The sequence below is a fragment of the Semicossyphus pulcher genome, unplaced genomic scaffold (assembly GCF_022749685.1).
Source record: "Semicossyphus pulcher isolate SPU_LCO1_2020_fin unplaced genomic scaffold, fSemPul1.0.p SCAF_1, whole genome shotgun sequence".
Lineage (NCBI taxonomy): Eukaryota > Metazoa > Chordata > Actinopteri > Labriformes > Labridae > Semicossyphus > Semicossyphus pulcher.
The window spans coordinates 28,386,762-28,401,921 of NW_027211603.1; the positions used below are offsets into that span (position 1 = coordinate 28,386,762).

Consider the following 15,160-nt stretch of genomic DNA (forward strand, 5'->3'; position numbering starts at 1 on the left):
ACTGCAGACTTCTGATCTACTGTAAAATAAATACCAAGAGGGAAGGGGTAAAACTGTACACCACTAATTTGCTTAAGGAACTTTAGGGATTACACTATTAATATTTCGTCGGAAGACATGGTTTAAAAAAATTTGTTGCATAATGTAACTTGGGGAAGCACTAAATATAGACTTGACAGGGATTTTCTAATGTCTAATCTTGGCCGATTGCATTACCGGTTGAGCTCCAAGAAAGCAACTGAAAAGAGGAGTTTTCTCTCATATGTGATTACTTTGAAGCAGTTCATGTCATCACACTGACTTTCACTTTGTTTGACACACAGTCAGGTACAGTTGCAACGATCCTCTTTGGTCTGAGGTCCAGGCTGAGGAAGTGGGGGGCCCTTAGCTTGTGATGCTGTGAGAGGAGCAGACAGTAAACAAAACCATCCATAGAAGAGCCCCTGACAGTTTTGATTATCCCTGTAATTACAGGCTGCTTTCATCACTTCACAGAGCAGAGCACAGAGGCATTATTCGAACGCTGCACATTACCTCAGCCCTGGCAGACAGCACTCGGCATCTGTCACAATCCAACAATTAGCACTGGGAGCAAAAAAATGCACATTAAAAATGAAGTGAATATCAGTGGCCACCCAAGAGTCCAAATACAGTGAGTCACCCTCTAACAAGTGCTCACTGTACCAACATGACCTCCCTGTGCCAGAGAATGTTGTGCCTGTCCACTTGCATTTGTTAAGTCCCTATTAAAGTCCCCATGAAGGCAGCCGGCGGGCCCACCTACCTCGACTGTCCCGGTGGAATCCATTCTCGCACTGCACTCATGTGGAAATAAGCCTGTTTACCACCAACGGGTCACACATGCTAATGAGCGTCTGTTTGTTTTCCACTGTGCTCATGCAGGAGGAAGGGAATTTAGAGGGGAAATAATAGATGATATGCAGACAACAGCCCGGGTGGCTTTGCAGCACTAATGATGAAAAACGTAGAACAGAGAATTAATGGATATGAAATCAGAACAGGAAATGTGGTCCGACATTTTGATGATGCTGGGTCTGATCACACAGATATACAGGATGTCCACTGGCCTGGTTTGATAGAAGTGGTGTGATGGTGGCATGAGGATCCCCTGATTGACTGACGTTTGACCACAGACCAATGAGCTCTGTCTGATGACCCTCATCTGACAATGAAGGTACGATACTGTGTACAGTTAGATACTTGTCCACTCAACAAAATGAGAACCCTATATTCAGTCTAGGGCATACATTTTAGATTCACCATCTGCCTTTTCAATACCAATACCTGGACTGTGGGCATCAGCCCTTAATTGAGTAACAATCCGATTTCAGTGTTTTATAGATAATATGCTTCAATGTGTGGGAGAGACTGGATCAGGTTTGACATAAACACTGCAAAAACAAAGATTAACAACTTTGCAGTTAATGCAAGCAGCCCTTGAACTTAGTAACATAGCAGCTGTGAAATACCTACAGCTGACACTGCCCCTCCTTCTGCCTGGTGTGCCAGTGTCGCACATGTAGATGTAAACATAGAAATGGACGGGCAGGCCCAGCATTGGCTTCACCGTCACAGTACCCGTCCAGCTAATGGAGCCAGTATTGGTCTGATTTCAGATATTTGCTATCCGATATATTATTGTTGATTCCTTGTAGACCTTAATGACACTATCAATATTTAGAGAAGTTCTTTTTGTATTTTCTCTCCTTATTTAAAAAATACATAAAGAAAATCATATTAAAAAGCCAATTCTCATTTTGTTAAGAAATAGGTTTCTTTTAATAATTGTGTTTCACTGTTGGCTAATAGCCCACACATGAATACATAAAAATAAACATATCAACTACGAGAACTACAACTGCTACACAGCATTCACTCACCCATACAGTCTGCTCATCCATGAACATGCATTTTCCTTTTGGAGATATAAACAGGAACTTTTATTTCCCCAGCTAAGGTTTATTTAGCTTACTTGTGTATTCTCATTACTTTCCTCATTAGCACTATTGAAGTCCTTTTTAAAAAAGGTAACCTTAGACCGTTTAAAGCTGCCCGCTGGTCAACAGGTAAGGCACTGGGTATCCCTGGCAGGTTCCAGGTGTGAAAAGTTTGTAAATGTTTAGGACAGGACAATAGCTAAAAAGAGTCTCTGTTCTTATTCTTGATAAAACACAGTTTAAAAATGCTTCATCATATTTTAACCACTATCCTTACAGCCACATCCGTAGCAGTAGCAGAAATGCCTTGCATTGAATGTCTGTGTAGTATGTAAAACTTTAAAATATCAAATTACAAAATACAAACTCACTTTTTTGGTTTGTGTGTCGTACTGTATGAATAGAACCTTACACTACTTTCTTATACTGGAAGCTTTTTTGCACATCATCTTGCACATTCCTGCACAACTGGACAGCTCCTCCATTACACCTGTTGTACATACATTGTACAAATGTTGTATTATCTTGTTTGTCTTTTATATTTTTATTGTTTATTTTTATCTTATTCTGCTTAAGTTCCAAGACATGCTGCTTCCTACTTTTTTATTCTACCTCTATGTTCATTGTTTTGCACCAAAACACCAAGACAAATTGGTCACATGTATGCCTAAACCTACTTGGCAATAATGCCGATTCTGATTCTGATTTTTTTCTGCTTAAAGATGCAGAAAAAGTCAATGTTAAGACCTCGTTCTGAGATTTAAATGGGACATTTGTCTTATCAAGCACAGGTGTTACTAATAACATTATGGATGTCTGATTTATTCAAGTGTCCCAGTGAGCAATTCCACCAAAGCTGCATGCACGCTGATTTCAGCCATCAGTCATTTTATCATTTACACGTGTGCATTTCTAGTTGTTACATGTCACAAACTGATCAAATTGGATGAGTTTCTTGTGTCCGTGGAGGCGACATTTACCTTACACCAAGGCCCAGGAGTTGCTGACCCTGCTCTTTGTGAGGTTTGAGTGGTTTTAAAGCCTTGTCATTAGGTGAGGTGGCCCGGAAAATAAAAAAAGTCTGTTCACAGCTTTGATAAAATCTCCCTCTTCGTGACCTCAGTGACCCTGATTAAGTATAGAGGATAAGTACATTCTTATTTTAAGTCATTTACGTAGAATATTGTACATGAATATTGTAAATTTGATCGTTTTATCAGCTATTATATTACATTATCAGTTTCTTTATAATCAATATTTCTGACAGCGAAAAGCAGAGATGAGCCATGTTCTGCCTTTCACTGATGTAACACTGACAGTTTACAGAGCAATATTAAATAGGTAAAAATAAATCAAATTACAAATTGTAAACAGGTGTACCAGTTTAGTGAAAAAGTTCATGACTTTGTTTTTTTTGGATGCTTTGGAAGGTTTCAATTCAGCTGAACAACTTGGGAGGCCGTAGTTTGTATTGAAGGTTAACTAAAAGCCCTTGAAGGGTGTCGGCCTATTTATGACCGTTATTCCTTTTTGCTTATACAATTTTTCATTGTGTGTTGATTTTCTGAGACATTCCGCCGCTACGTTACATATATTTGCTTGTGATGCAGATTCTTAATTGACTGTAGGTCACAACAAAGAAAGGTACAGCTGGTGTGACGTCACTGCTTTGAGATCTCAAGGCAGCGAAAAGCAGCCAACAAAGGTACAAAGGGTCCAGTAATTATGTGGTGCCTCAGTTGCTGGTGCATTAGTCACAAAGACTGCGAAATGATGTAATGTGGCGGGAAATTGTCTCAGAACTCCTGATGACACAGGGAACCGCTGAAAAAGGCAAACGGTTGGACCTTTCATGGGGTATTGGCTTTACGATGCAACGCAAAGCTGAAAATACTGTCTGAACGAAAAACAAAGCAATTATTATGAACGTCACTAAACTGATATACTGCAGACTTCCCATATTATATTGTATTATATGGTGTCAGAAGTCTAGAGGTATGTCAGGTCTTTGTGAAATCAAGTTCTGTGTTTTATTATGATAGTTTGAGTGATTTTAAGCCACAGGTAAGTTCTTTACATTCACCCAGCCCCAATTTATTGAATAAACTCTGACTGAACTATGATTTTAGTGCCTTTTGGACTGTTCCTCTTAGGTTTGGTATGTATTACACACATTTGTGAAAAATGCACATTTTCACCAAACATTTGCTACACAAGAGATAATAATAACAGTAATGTTATGAAATAATCAAGGCCCATGTTTCAATGGGAGGATTCAGCTTTTGCATCCCAGTTTAGCACCTTAACTTGGTTTGAAATAACTTGGGAATTTGTATCTCTAGTAATATTTAGGTATCTGATCATCAGTGTGCAACCGTCTTCATTTCTACCATCTCAATCACTATGTTCTGTTTCAACAATGAATATCGTTAAATCTGGAGAGGTGTTACCATGCCACAGTATCCTGGTTCCTACCAGAGAACTTCAGGTAGAATTTCCAGATTTCCTAAAACAGAGAGATGAGATTTAAATGCACAACATAAAACCGGCATACTCAAATAACCTGGAGTAGCCAGGAATAATACTGTGCTTGTAAATGCACTCGATGAACTGCCCGGAACAGAAGACTGGGGTTCTTTGTTGGAGGTCGACTGCTGAATGTGGGGACTCAACCGGATGTAACCGATTAAGTCATCCGGTAAATGAGAGGCCGTTTGGTATCCTAGCTTACGTTGTATAAGCAGGCAAAATATAGATTTACTTCGTATTGTGATTTAAGAACTCAAACGAATAAACATGATTAAAGCCATCTTGATATTTAACAACCACGGGAAACCGCGGCTGATCAGATTCTATCAGTATTTTGTGAGTATTTTGGGGGATTGTGGTTCAAAACATTAGTATTTCCTCTAGCTGTCTTTACTATCATTTGGCTAGCAGACAGTGGTGGGTTGTTTTTTTTGGTCTGCTGCAACAAATGTTTTCAACTTCTGAATCTTTGTCTAATCGATTTGATGTTTATCAAAAAACATGTTACAACCAAAACAAACGTTAGTCGATGCTAGCTTGCTGCAGTTAGCAGGCTTATCTAGATACTCATTAGTTTCAGTTCCTCCTGTTCAGGCAAACATGTCTTTTTATATCATATTTTAAGAATATACACCTGGAAAGAATGTAGTTCCAGGTTATACATGATTTCACGAAGATAAAACTCGAGTTACGTATGCTATTTACAAATACATTGTAACTAGCCTATTTAATTATTGGCCTAGTTAACCAGTGACCAGTGACGTTTGATCATTGGTGACCTGTCGCTTTACATTCTAGCTTTTAGTCAGGAATTAACATAAAGACTAATGGGAACATTATAAAAACTCCACCAGAAACTTTTGCTTTGGTAGATACTGGTACAATGAATTGAGAGTGACTTTTCACGTTAGGTTGATAAAACAATTCAGTGGCTACAGCAAACACATAGCTAAATACCGCAGTTTAATAAGTATGCTTTGTGATATGACAGATTTTTTGGTTTGGAGTTGAGTTGTTAATAATGTTACTTTAATATTGAACATGTTATCTGGGGTTGGCGAGGCTATTATTTTAAACATCAGCATGTTCCTGTGATTGAATGCTTGTGTAATTGTTTTTAAACTTTCTATCATGCGGCAACTTTTACCACAGACAAGTCAACTAAATGTTAAAAATTAACCAAAAATAATTGTTGGTTGCCTGTAGAGTGAGATTATGAACCAAACACAGACCACATTTTCTGTAAGAATCAGAATCAGAATTGGGGTTTATTGCCAAGTAGGTTTACACATACAAGGAATTTGTTTAGGTGATTTGGTGCAGAACAATTAACACAGAACTAGAATAAAAATAAGTAAAAGACTTAAATAGAATAAGATAAAAAAAAATAGGCATTAAGAGTAAAAATATAAAAAGCAATATGTATAATACAAAATATGTACAACAGGTGTAAATAAAAACTATACAAATATGGAGGATATTGGTGAGTGCAAAAAGTTTACAGTACAAAAGTAAAGTTAAAAATAATGCAGTGTCCAGACAATATAAGAGTCCAGTGTGCGTTAATGTAATGCATAGTCTGAATTAGAGTTGGCACTCAGCAGTCTGTGTAACTTGTTTTCTTGCAGGCGGAGGACATGCAGCAGCAGATCATTCGGGAGACTTTCCATTTGGTATCCAAAAGAGACGACAACGTCTGCAACTTCTTGGAGGGTGGAAGGCAAGTTTGGCTGTTTGCCATGATTCTGTAGAAAAATCCAGCATCACAAAGTGTTGAAACTTTCTGTGCATCTAAAAAAGATTAGAAAGATGTGTTTGTTTATGGTGAGCGATACACTCTAATCAGAAAAGTTACAAACATAATAAAATGATTTGTTTTTTCATGTAAAGACTGACTTAGTGTGACAAATTAACATGATACTCCATCCATCTGGAGATGGTAAAGTTTATGTTGAGTTATGATGTGTTATGACACTAAAGTTCACAGACTAACTACTATAAACCCAGATCCCACTTTTGTGGCTTTTCCTTGATTCAGTCTGGTGCATAAACTGACGTCACTTGACAACAGAGGTTAGTCGCTGATCAGTAGATAAGTGCAGACGCAGTAGCATGACTGATCCATTAGATGGAGGCAAACCCACAAAAGTAGACCTGGTCTCAGTCACTTCTCTTTTCTCTAGGCCACTCATTCACACCTAATTGTAAAGCTTATATTTATTTGCATGATCAAGTTTCAGCCACAATAACAAACAGCACAAAGCAAGACTTAAGTGTTCAAATTTCCTTTTGGGATTAATAAAGTCTTTTCTCAAGTAGCATCTTTATCTTCTTGCAGTCTCATCGGTGGCTCCGACTACAAGCTGATTTACCGGCACTACGCGACTCTCTACTTTGTCTTCTGTGTGGACTCATCTGAGAGTGAGCTCGGCATTCTGGACCTGATCCAGGTCAGCCTCTACTTTATTTAATTACTTTAAAGAAATACAGAGAGGTGACAAGTAGAAGAAAAAACCTGAATGCCAGACTCCTTCAGGGAGAGGATCTGGTGGCTGTGTTTTGTTGTGAAGGGGAATTTTCCAGTCACGTTTGGGTCCACTTGTGTGTTACTGCAATAACTACAAAGCTGTTCTGAGTGATGAAATTTATCCCGTGATGAAACATTTCTATCTTAATGGGAATAGTCTCTCTAGAATGACAGCACCTCCATCCATAGGTCTCGAGGAATAGCTAAAAGGTTAGATGAAAATAATGTGATGATTTGATATGTCCTTCACAATTACCAGAAATAAAACTGACTAAACGTCTCTGGGAGATTTTGTAATAACACATTTTAGACAGTGCCAACACCACAGTCAGCAAAAACACCAGATGAGGGACGAGCTTTTGGTAAAGACTAGTCATCCCTCCAGTAGAGATCAGTGACTTATAGTTTGTCATCTGTCTATAATTGATGTGTTTTTTGTTGTAAAAACACATTTCCCAATTTCCTGTTTCAACCTCTTTCTTCATACAGTGATTCAAGCTTAAATAGACGACACTCTGTCCCTCCCTTAGGCTAATAAACAAGCTCCTTTCCATTACATGACCTGTCTTGGATTCACTTTGAAAAATCATTTCTGCCTTCTCCTCACTGGTTGCGTTTCATGCCGGTGCTGGTAGGAAATGATACTTACGCTTCTGGTGATTTCAATGGAAAACTCTCTGGATAAGAAGAGAAGTCATATACTAATAAAGATGTCGGTTGGGGAACACTGATGTTGCAGATACAGGCCGTACACAGTCTTCACGTGAAGTGCAGTTATGTTCTTTCTTATCAGAGCTGTAAACTGGTCTCACATTTGTGTTGTCCATGTGGGGAAATGTGTTCTGTACTCGTAGAGACATAACACATACAACAGTTAGAGCCCTAAAAGGTTGAGTAACATCAGTGTTCAGTTCAGTAGAAAGTGAGTCATCCTGTTTAGTGCTCCTCCTGATCAAAGACATCAGATAGTGAGCGACACAAACCCCCATTTATCACTGAGGGAGAATCGAAAATACTACAAAAGCTGCAACTGGTGAGAAAGGGTTGATTGAGGGATCCTTGGAGATGCTTGACTTTCAGTGTATAATGACAGATTTGCACTTACCTGCATACTGTCAATATCAGTCTAAAATGAGTCACCATTTCTGCATTTGTTTAGCTTATAAGTATGAGTCATATGTTGCCTTTACTTATTAAGTTAGCGCTCTTGAAAGATCTTGTCAGGACAATAAAATTCCCACAGAAGATGCAGCTTTTTTTGTGCACTGAGAGTAATCTAATCTTTGTTTGTCTTTCAACCTGTCAAAGTTCACTCTTTCACATAAAGGAGTTAATTTGAGACATAATGTGTTTGACTGTCCAAATCCTCTTCACTGTAGGTGTTTGTGGAAACTCTGGATAAATGCTTTGAGAACGTCTGTGAGCTGGACCTCATATTCCACATGGACAAGGTGAGTGTGAAACCGTTCCCATAGCGGTCACCTTCAAGTGTATCTCCTGCACTTTGCTGCTGCTTTTGCTACAGTGTTGAGCTCAGAGGCACATGAAGAGCTTACGGTACATTTTACTGCCAAAACAACCAGCTGCTCTCTCACTTCAGCTCCGTACGTTCTCAGGAATTGTCCTTTCACAAGTTTAGCACACCAGGAGAATGTCCGTCTCGAACACGTGCTCTACTGCTGGACGTAGTTCGTTTGGTTAAAGTGAGGGGTGGTTCTCACCACTACATGCATTTCTTTATATTAAAACTATCCAAGAAAGAATGAAACGTTCTATGCCGGCAAGCAGAAAACAGCACAAAACGGTTACACTCAACAACGTCACCATCATGACCATGCGCTTGTTGTGAAGAGTTTGACAGTTACCGTAAATTCTTGAATATAAGTCACTCCAGCTTATAAAACGCAGTCTGTTATAGGGGGTCTACAAGAGGGGAAAAAGGTTTCCTATTGCTATTTATTAGTAAAAACCTGTAAACAAGTTTTTTCAACACCTTTTCAATGTATCTTTATTTGAAACACTTTAAAAACACACATAATTGTTACTGTCGTGGCTTTCCCAGCTTTAGTGCAAAACATCGCCTCTCATCACTTCTAAAAAAAAAAAAATGATTTGCTCAAAGTCAAAGTCGACCCAAGCAATTTTTAAAATTAACTTCCTCAAGAAATGAAACGAAACAAGTATCAAAGCCATAAAAAAATACTAGTGGTCGACTTGTGGAGACTTCAAACGACTTCAGCTGTCGGGACATTTACCGGCTGGGTAGAAACACACCCACAACACCTGCGCACCATTTCTTATTTTCATCCATGGCCTCAAGTTTAGTTTTGTCTCGCCGCCGGTAACGGACCGTCTTCTTGTTAACATTAAACTGTCTTCCTGCGTGACGATTTCTATTAAGTTCAGTCCACAGTGTTTCTGTCAGCTGTGTAGCTCTTTCTAGTAGGTTTACTTTTCAGATATGTTTATATTCAGATATGTGTTAGTTTATATTTTAGATTAATATAGTTGAGGTTATTATTTACTATTGCTGTTAGAATTCCTTGATGTACACTACCAGTCAAAGTTTGGACAAACTTTCCCATTCACTCGTATGAGAAAATGTGTCCAAACTTTTGACTGGTAGTGTATATATTCCGTCTTCTAGTTTTAGGGTTATTTTTAATGTGTATTTATTTTCTCCTGTGCTGTCGTCGCTTTGATAACCTGCTGTTATCAAAGCGATGCCACAACGCCACAATTTCCCAGTTTGGGATCAATAAAGTCCATCCAGCCACCAACCACCTTCTGTTCCTGCCACTTCGTTGCAATCCTGCTAGCTACCGGTGCTGTAGTTGAGCTCAGCCTACAGAAACGTTGATTGTTGTGAGGGTGGCGGCTGCTCTGGCGGTCATGACGGCATATGACCATGACGACGTTTTAGCTAGATTGTAGCGCCAACTTCTGGGTAAAATACTGTAACGCAATAAAATACCTCTCTCTGCATTTGATACTGGTATATTGGTCGCACTGGTATATAAGGACACAGCCCACTTTTTAGATGACATTAAAGTCTTCTACACCTAATTTTAGGTGCTTAGTTCACACAGCGCCTCAATAGGACGTTACACAGACTTACTACGAGGAGACTGGGAGGGTTAAGTCTGTTTAGCGTACAGGTCAACTGATTTGGACATTTGCGTTCCCACATGCAGCTCCTCTGGGTCATGTCTGGATAAGTTCAGGGCTGCAGTGCATGTGTGAAAGGAGCTCTCCTCTGCTGTTTCCAGCTCTCACATGTGATATTAGTTTGCTGTTAACTGTGTCACAATTTCAGAACTTCTGTTTCTTCTGAATCAGTAAGTCGTTGCACATGTTTGTTCTTTCATTTTTACTGAAAAGTTAAGATGAGGGCATGTTTGTATTTCTGAATGAACCGCTGAGAGACTTGAACCTGAGGTTATGTGTGCGAAGGTCTTTTCCGTACAGCCAGATGCTTTTCAGGAACAGCTGCACTGTAACTATCAGTGGTCCAGCTCTTATTGTGAGTGGGCCAAACATTTTTACTGTTCGTGTATATCAAACTGTGCTCCTCTACTCTATGATACACCGTAGAGCTCTGAAATCCCCCCTCCTCTTGACATTTTTAACCCCGAAGACAGACAGTTGTCAGAGCCTGGGGACTCATTTTGTGTCGAAATTGTAATTTTTCTAAGAAATGAAGAAAAAAAACCGTCATTGTTCAAGGTTTCTTGTGTTGTTGTTTTTTCAGATGATGGATGTAACAAAAAAAATACTGCATTAAAGCTCTGTGCAGGCTCCTTTCAGTATGAAGCTCTGTATTGTTCAAGCTCCAACAAAGCCTCCTTTTCTCCGCCTGGAGCTGGGCAAGAAGTGTTGCTGGAAACTAATCAGACACATCCACGGCCATCTTGATTGAATTTTCCCAGCAGGAAATTGACATCATGTGGTGCGGTGGGGTTTGGCCTGAGGAATGTTCCAAGATGAAACTTGGAAATATTTCTTAGAAATAAAAACCTTTCGCTCTCAGAGGGCTCTCGTAGCCGGGCAACACTGACCTGCACAGCACTGTACAACTGTCATTTGCACACCTATGCAGGCTAATGAATCAGACTTTATACTTCTAGTCTGTCATGAACGTGTGCAGTTTTAATCTCCTTCTCTTTGTTGCAGATGTTCCTAACATAAGTGTTGTGTTCAGGGAGAAAATGTAGAAATATAGCTTCATGGGATACTAAACTTGGAAAATCTTTTTTTCCACTGTGTCATCCTTAACCTCAAAGTCAGTCTGCAGTAGAAGGGAGCAAGATTTTCCCAGAAAAATGTTCTGCCCGCAGGAATTCCCAAAACTAAAGTTGAAAGGGAAATTGAAACTCTGTCCTGGTGAGCCGTGTGTTTCAGAGACGACAAATCCCTCCGACAGCAGATTTTCTACCTGTTTTGCATCTGATGTTATGAAGAAACACAGAAACTCACATGAGTTGTTTAACGAGAACGGATTATTCAGTACTGAACTCTGTACAGCCTTCAAACAGTGACATCTGGTTGCATTTAGGAGCCTGCTTGTTGTGTAATTTAGAGTAATCCAGTTTTTAATGTTGGGTTCCCTATCTGTTACCACTGTTTCTTCTACATGTGGCAGTGTTTTCTCTGTTATTTCACAGCAAGCACACAAAGACCACTGCTTTAATGACTCTATTGACATGTACAATGGTGTACACACTGTTGTATTCACTGCTGTGTTTTGTCCGTCTACAGGTCCATTATATCCTGCAGGAGGTGGTGATGGGAGGCATGGTGCTGGAGACCAACATGAATGAGATCGTAGCCCAGGTCGAAGTGCAGAACCGCATGGAGAAGTCAGAGGTCAGTGTTGTAGCTACGTTACAGGATAATGTTTCATCCCATAGGCTGCACTTTGTGTAGATGCGTACACTAGGTTTTTAGAGAGATGCATGACTCGCTTTTGCTTCCCAAGCAGCCACACTGGTTGTTATCGACTTTGCTGTGACACTTAAAAACCTCCTTGAGAGATTATCCTCTCCGTCCACGTCTTGCATTTTTCCAGCATCGGGATTTGTGCCCATTGATCTTGATCCCTGTGATTTAAAAAAAGCATCTGACCAATCAGAGCTTAGTATGCACAGTAGCTAAGAATAGGGACATTAATAACAAATAACAGCAGAAAATTAAAGACAACTAAGGTAAGTTATTTTAAATCCACAACACTTATTGGGATGTCTTTTGTTCCTACATTACCCTCAATGCAACTTGGCCAACAACAGTTCTGTTGGTGATTTGGATGCGTTATGCTCGTAGTGACAACGTCAGCTCGGAGCCTCTAGGTACTTATTTTTTTTGCTGTTTTTGAACTTTTTTCATTGAACCTGTATATAAGTGCGTTTCCATTAAGCCATTTGGTGTAGCAATGTCAGTGAACCAGTTGACGCGCGCTGCTTCAGCCGTGTAATGTACATCAGTTACTCTCAAGACATTTCCGTTTGCTACTTTGATTTATTGCTCACATATATTTGCCTTCAGGTAAAACATCAGTTTTGTAGCCTAACCAAACTGCTACCTGCAACCTGTCACCCTGGCCACGGTCAAAAATCTGTTCAACACACCTGACTGCTTTTCCCCTTCCTGTATATATGCAGTCCATGGCATAAAACTGCTCCCTGGTGTACAAAAGTGCATTACAACAAAAGTAAACAAAAAAGTCAAATAAATAAATAAATGGCTTACACCGTAGTTTTCAGCTAGTGACATCACTTGAGGCAAATTATCAGACTTTTTTGCTCCTCTGGAGCCACAATAGAGTTCCCCTTTAGATCATCATATAACTTCTGTAAGGAGCCACTATCGCAGCTTCCATGTCAGCACAAAAACTTGACTGTGAGACGGATATGTCACCAATGACTGATTGGTTTTGGCAAAATAAATGAACCCCCCTTCACATAAACACAATGCCAGACTGAATAAATGATATGAAATGGCAACTTATTCTGATTGTCAGGCTAACTCACTGTGGTATTTAGGACTGAAAGTATTTATCCTCACTAGCAGTCTGATGCTGTAGGGACTATTCTTGGCTGACCACCGGGGTCAGCCCTACACATGGGTCTGTATGTGACTGACTGACTGAATGAGTGAGTGACGGTACTTTCACAGCTGTAGAGAGAGAGAGTTGCGACATCGCAATGCCGGACACTGTGTTTGGGGAGTAGGCGGGGCTGCTCCGTCCGCTGTCCTCACGTACATCCGCAGCGCGCACCTGCTTTCGAACACGTTGTCATCGGCCTCATAAGGACAGTCCTTGTAACACATTGCCCACAAAAGTGCTCATTGACCTGATGCGGTCAGCCACATATAGGTTTTGACCTAGTCTTGTTTCGTTGTTGCATTGAAGCGCTTTTTTTGCTGCTCATTAATTGTTCCTTTTGCAAAAACTCTTAACATTCATGAGTAACTGGATGTCTCTATAAATGACACTTTGCTTTTAAATAAATGCTTGTTTAAATAAAATAATGACAGTAGGCAGTAAGTTTCTTGTCAATACTTCAAAAGAAGCTCTGATCACATAAGAATTTCACACGGTGGCTTTAAGGTGTTTTCCCCGTTGTTTTCCTTTGGCAGGGAGGTCTGTCGGCAGCACCTGCTCGCGCCGTGTCTGCCGTGAAGAACATGAACCTGCCCGAGATTCCCCGCAACATCAACATCGGAGACATCAATATCAAAGTGCCGAGCCTCTCCCCGTTCTGAGGAACAGTCCAGCTGAGCTCTGCAGGGCTGATGTACTACTGATGGAGCTCCCCTCCACCCAGCTCTGCTGGTAATAGAGAGAAAACTTTTTTATAAATGTATCATGGAACCACAGCAGCTTATAATCGGCCTCATCCTTCTCATGTGAACGGGAGAGAAAGCTTCAGATTTTTGAGTTCTACTGTACAAAAGCTACAGATAACTCCAGTTGAAGGATTTGCACAATAATGTAAAGTTTGATTCTGTAAAGCATCAAGAGTAATAATATTATCTGTTTTCTGCTGTACTCTGTGTTTCTCTTTCCAACTCTTTCCAAATGAAAAATGATCTGTGTTGGACCTGTGTGTATGTTCTGGCACGCTCTCCAACATTCATCACCGGTCGTCCTGTCTAACACATTCCCCGTCTAGCTTTTGGACGCAGCACAGTTCACTGTAATAAAATCCTCTGGCTTCTGTGTCGGGCTGTAATTACTCAAACACATCTTTATCTCCTGCTCCAAGTGTTCACACAGACTGGGATTAAACTCCTCTGCGTGGCTCTTAAGAGTTTATTTTTCCTTCTCTGTAATATAGTGTGTCTCCGACATCCTTGTGATTTGTGAATAACATTATTGTTCTCCTGGGTGCAGATTGTAACTGCTGTTAAAGCCAAGTTTTAATGTGCTGTGGTAGGATCTTGCCAACATCTGTTCAGAGAAAGCGCAGACTTACAAAGACCTTTTTGGGGGGGGGGATATTTAAGTGTTTGTATAAAGTGTTTGTGATTTATTTGCTGTATTAAGGTCATAAAGAATCAGATCTTTTAAGCCATACTCTGTGTTAAAGACATTCCTTGGCAAGGTAAATTAAAGAAATAAAAATACAAATCCCTCTGCCTGTGCTTTTTTCTGCACCAACTCATTCACAACAACCTGGGGTTTTTCTTCTTCGTCACTAGGTACCGGTAAGTCGAGTCACTCGACTGGTCAACGGCAAAATGGTGTGAACACTATGTACCTCTGAGGATCATATGCAGCGCTTTCAACCACAATGAGTTCGCAGTCTTGTTGATTCAGCCGCATTCTTTCAGCCCCCCTTCCAACCAATTTAGGGATTTTTTTTTTTTTTTAAATTGAGGGAATAGTTCCCTCCCTACATCCCTAGGAAAACCTGTGGTAGCTCTCACCACCTCCTACCTCCACCCTCACAGATGCAGTGTTTCAGCCAGGATCATTTCAGCTCAACTTCTCCGTCTCTTCAAGTGGGGGCTTCAAGTGGACGTCCAGCTACACAGGGTTTGGTATGTACATGGTTGGCATGTTAATTTATCCAACATGCTGATGCCAAGTCTCTCCTTTGGTTGCTAGTTGTGTTTTTCTTCAAATCAAAGGCTCTGTAAAAGC

At 40.1% G+C, this 15,160-nt stretch overlaps 1 protein-coding gene across 1 annotated transcript; it reads left to right on the forward strand.

The window, feature by feature from the left end:
* The first annotated feature begins 4,661 nt into the window (after positions 1-4,661).
* Positions 4,662-14,630, forward strand: ap3s2 (adaptor related protein complex 3 subunit sigma 2). The gene is made up of 6 exons (XM_069657992.1): positions 4,662-4,823; positions 6,116-6,207; positions 6,826-6,937; positions 8,394-8,465; positions 11,773-11,880; positions 13,651-14,630. The coding sequence occupies exons 1-6, from the start codon at positions 4,755-4,757 to the stop codon at positions 13,774-13,776; spliced, it is 579 nt and encodes a 192-aa protein (XP_069514093.1). The 5' UTR covers positions 4,662-4,754; the 3' UTR covers positions 13,777-14,630.
* The last annotated feature ends 530 nt before the right edge of the window (positions 14,631-15,160 follow it).

What these genes read in the sequence shown, in the direction of transcription:
- ap3s2 (XM_069657992.1), top strand. Translation starts at nt 4,755, where the DNA reads ATGATTAAAGCCATCTTGATATTTAACAACCACGGGAAACCGCGGCTG. An exon ending in GCATTCTGGACCTGATCCAG is followed by an intron (nt 6,938 to 8,393) that starts GTCAGCCTCTAC and finishes TCTTCACTGTAG; the next exon opens with GTGTTTGTGGAAACTCTGGA. An exon ending in ACCGCATGGAGAAGTCAGAG is followed by an intron (nt 11,881 to 13,650) that starts GTCAGTGTTGTA and finishes TTCCTTTGGCAG; the next exon opens with GGAGGTCTGTCGGCAGCACC.